Raw genomic sequence first — 3,757 nt, forward strand, 5'->3', positions numbered from 1 at the left:
CCATAGGGGTTGTCATTAATTACCAAAACCACACATAGGGGCAATGTACCCTTACACTAATGTTTTCTCTGAATTCCAAGATTCGGGGCAACACTTTCTAGAGCACTGCCACGTAGATTACCCACATGGATGGTATTTTCCTTGGAGTAGAGATTCCTCATTTCGCAAAAGCATTTTTTTTCTTCTGAAAGATGGGCCTAATTAATCCGCGCCTTGCTTTTAAGTTGCTATGGAGTTCATGTTGTCAAGAAGCACAAGGATTTTTCTAACTGTTTCTACAAGATAGTGTAAATGCCAAAGGGATGTTGCAAAAGGAAAACATTTCGACTGCCATACTTGTGCCTATGCCCCATCTAATATTTTAGAATTTGACTGAATCTCAATGCCTAAATGTGTGACAGTTTGAATGTGTTCCTGCCCATCTTGGTGACTGCATATGAGTGACAAGAAGTGGGTGCTAAGTTTAGCTCAATATGAATAAATGGTCGTTCAACCACTTAGTAAAAGAGTGAGAAGAGTGCTAAGTTCACTAGGGGAGATAAGTCAATTAGTGCATAAATTATTCTGAACTTATGCCCTAATTAGAGTAGAGCTTATTCCACTCTAAAGAATTCCTCATGGTGTTGATCATGCTTGCAGCCTCAACTATGTGGGACACCAGAAATACATTTATTTCTACTCTGGGCTGAACTTGCAGTCTTCTACGCTAAATTGAGCGGCATCGGGGCGCCGGCGGGTGGGAGCTGCTGGAGGGGGCCAATGGCGATTCGGCGCGTCCAAATGATTATGGGCCTGTTTGGTTCCTAGCCACACTTTGTCAAGCCAAAGTTTGGCAATTTGGCATGTGTTTGGTTCTTGCCACACTTTAGAGCTGCCACATTTCACTAATCATATGGCCCACTTGTCATAGAGTGATTTTTTTGCCAACTTTTGCCACACTTTATGGCTTCCAAAATCCTAACCATACTTTTGTGACTGCCACACTTGCCAAATTTAGGCTTAGTAAACTGTGGCTGGGAACCAAACAAACCCTATATCCGAAGCGCCGTCGCTGGATTATTGGCTTCGCGAGTTCGCGGGGCAAATAATTCCTAGCTTGACGACAGATCCACGATCCAGCACGCTATATCCCACATGGCCTGGTCTCCGCCCGGTCAACCACCAGTGTGAATCCCAAGCATCGGTTGCTTCAGGTTACAGTTACGGCGCGCATCAATACGTACACTGGAGCACCCTCTGATTGGCGCGCGTCTATAAATTCGCACCCATCCTGCTACTTCTTCACTCACACTACTCACAGGCTCACTGAAACTGAAACCGCTTGCATAGAAGCCAAGCACCAGAGGCTAGACCACAAGTGGCTTGCTCGTAGAGTTTGAGCTAGCAGCTCGAGATGGCACCGGCTTCGTCGTTCCCTATCATCGACATGGGGCTGCTGAACGGGAAGGACCGGCCCGCCGCCATGGACCTGCTGCACGACGCATGCGAGAACTGGGGATTCTTCCAGGTGAATATATGGCATGAGAAAATCAACCAAGCTGTGTAAACGTTTCGTACCGATCTTATCGAGTTCTGCGCTGATTTTGGTTTGTTATGCGGTTCTTGCGTGCAGGTTCTTGACCACGGCATCTCGACGGAGCTGATGGACGAGGTGGAGAGGATGACCAAGGCGCACTACAAGCGGGCGCGCGAGCAGAGGTTCCTGGAGTTCGCGAGCAAGACGCTGCAGGAGGGCGGCGGCAAGGCGGCGGAGAACCTGGACTGGGAGAGCACCTTCTTCGTGCGCCACCTCCCGGAGCCCAACATCGCCGATATCCCCGACCTCGACGACGAATACCGGCGCGTGATGAAGCGGTTCGCGGTGGAGTTGGAGAAGCTGGCGGAGCGGCTGCTGGACCTGCTCTGCGAGAACCTCGGGCTGGAGAGCGGCTACCTCACGCGCGCTTTCCGCGGCTGCCAGGGCGTGCCCACCTTCGGCACCAAGGTCAGCAGCTACCCGCCCTGCCCGCGGCCCGACCTCGTGAAGGGCCTCCGCGCGCACACCGACGCCGGCGGCATCATCCTGCTCTTCCAGGACGACCGCGTGGGCGGGCTGCAGCTGCTCAGGGACGGCGCGTGGGTGGACGTGCCGCCCACGCGCCACTCCATCGTCATCAACCTCGGCGACCAGCTGGAGGTGATCACCAACGGCAGGTACAAGAGCGTGCTGCACCGCGTGGTCGCGCAGACAGACGGCAACCGGATGTCCATCGCCTCCTTCTACAACCCGGCCGGCGACGCCGTCATCTTCCCGGCGCCGGCGCTTGTCGCGAAAGAGACGGCAGGCGGGACGTACCCGAGGTTCGTGTTCGAGGACTACATGAAGCTGTACGTCCGGCACAAGTTCGAGGACAAGGAACCCAGGTTCGAGGCCTTCAAGGCCATGGAGAGCGAGAGCGCCAAGCTCATCGCCATCGCTTGACCACGACGACAGCAACCACCACCTTGCTCTGCTTCCGTTGATGGTCGAGGACGATGAGACATTGGATGCTTCAGAGTTCGTACGTACCAGTACTAGACCGCTGCTCACCGTGTTGTGTTGAATAATCGAGCCTGCTATATGCGCTAGGCGTAGCTAGGATATGTGTGTGTTTGTCATTTTTCGCTGTGTTGTGCTGCTTCCGACCAGCATGAGAGCTGTACTGTACCGTATCTGTTCTTATTTCCACAAACATCGTATCGATTGTCTATTAAGATACGTGCTGTCCCGTTGTGTAGTGCCTTTTTTTAGTGTGCTGGTTGACAGGGTGTTGATGCGGGCACCGAATTTCACATTTGCCGTTTCACGTTAGGAAACGGACATCGGACAAGACATGCCACCGTTATGTGATATCCACACCGGTACATCCTTAACATATTCTCTTTTGCCTGATAGTGTACTACTACCTCCATCCCAAAGCTTAAGCTTTATATTATTTTTGAAAGTTAAACTATATCAAGTTTAACTAAACTTTTATAAAAAAATAATTAATATTTAAATTACAAAATTAATATCATTAAATAGATAGTAAAATATATTTTTGTATGATATCTACAAAATATTATATTTATTGATAGATTATTCTAAAAGTTTAGTCAACCTTTACTTGGTTTAACTTTTAAAAAATATAACCATTAAGATTTAGGATGGAGTTAGTACAATGCAAGTGTGCAACCGATATAACTCATTCGTGGCCCAGCACCCTAAGTGATTAAATCTGGCATACTTCATCCCTTTCACAATAGTAGACCATCTTGATTAAAGGCGTGAGACCACTTCTGCAGTTCCTCGATGGTCGCCGCCGCCGGAAGTGAGTAGTTTGAAGAGGTTGTGGCGCCCGAAATTGCTGAGGCTCTTGCTATGCGACGAGCTATCATCCTTGCAAAGGAAGAAGGTTTCTCTAAAGTTATTGTTAGCTCGGACTGCCTCTTGGTGGTACAAAGAGTGACAAATGGACAGGAAGATCGATCCTTGTGCGGTTCTGTGATTCATGACATTAGGAAGTTGGTTGATTCTTTTACCTCGTGTTTCTTCTGTCATGTGTATCGGAGTTTAAACGTTGCTGCTCATACTCTAGCTAAGTCTAGTGAGTTTTCCGTGTGTTCTGTGTGGCGTGGGGTTATTCCGGATTGCATCCATGAGATTATTTGTAATGAATTTTTGATTATGTGATCAATAAAGCCCATGTTTCCCTAAAAAAATAGTACTCCCTCTGTCCATAAATATAAGGCTACATCG

The 3,757-nt window shown here is 48.8% G+C and overlaps 1 protein-coding gene across 1 annotated transcript; it reads left to right on the forward strand.

The window, feature by feature from the left end:
- The first annotated feature begins 1,268 nt into the window (after positions 1-1,268).
- Positions 1,269-2,637, forward strand: LOC127301789 (1-aminocyclopropane-1-carboxylate oxidase 1). The gene is made up of 2 exons (XM_051332063.2): positions 1,269-1,507; positions 1,613-2,637. The coding sequence occupies exons 1-2, from the start codon at positions 1,394-1,396 to the stop codon at positions 2,459-2,461; spliced, it is 963 nt and encodes a 320-aa protein (XP_051188023.1). The 5' UTR covers positions 1,269-1,393; the 3' UTR covers positions 2,462-2,637.
- The last annotated feature ends 1,120 nt before the right edge of the window (positions 2,638-3,757 follow it).

This window comes from Lolium perenne, chromosome 5, assembly GCF_019359855.2.
Source record: "Lolium perenne isolate Kyuss_39 chromosome 5, Kyuss_2.0, whole genome shotgun sequence".
Classification (NCBI taxonomy): domain Eukaryota; kingdom Viridiplantae; phylum Streptophyta; class Magnoliopsida; order Poales; family Poaceae; genus Lolium; species Lolium perenne.

Coding starts and splice junctions, on each gene's coding strand:
- LOC127301789 (XM_051332063.2), top strand. CDS start 1,394: ATGGCACCGGCTTCGTCGTTCCCTATCATCGACATGGGGCTGCTGAAC. Junction 1,508..1,612: donor AGAACTGGGGATTCTTCCAG/GTGAATATATGG, acceptor TCTTGCGTGCAG/GTTCTTGACCACGGCATCTC.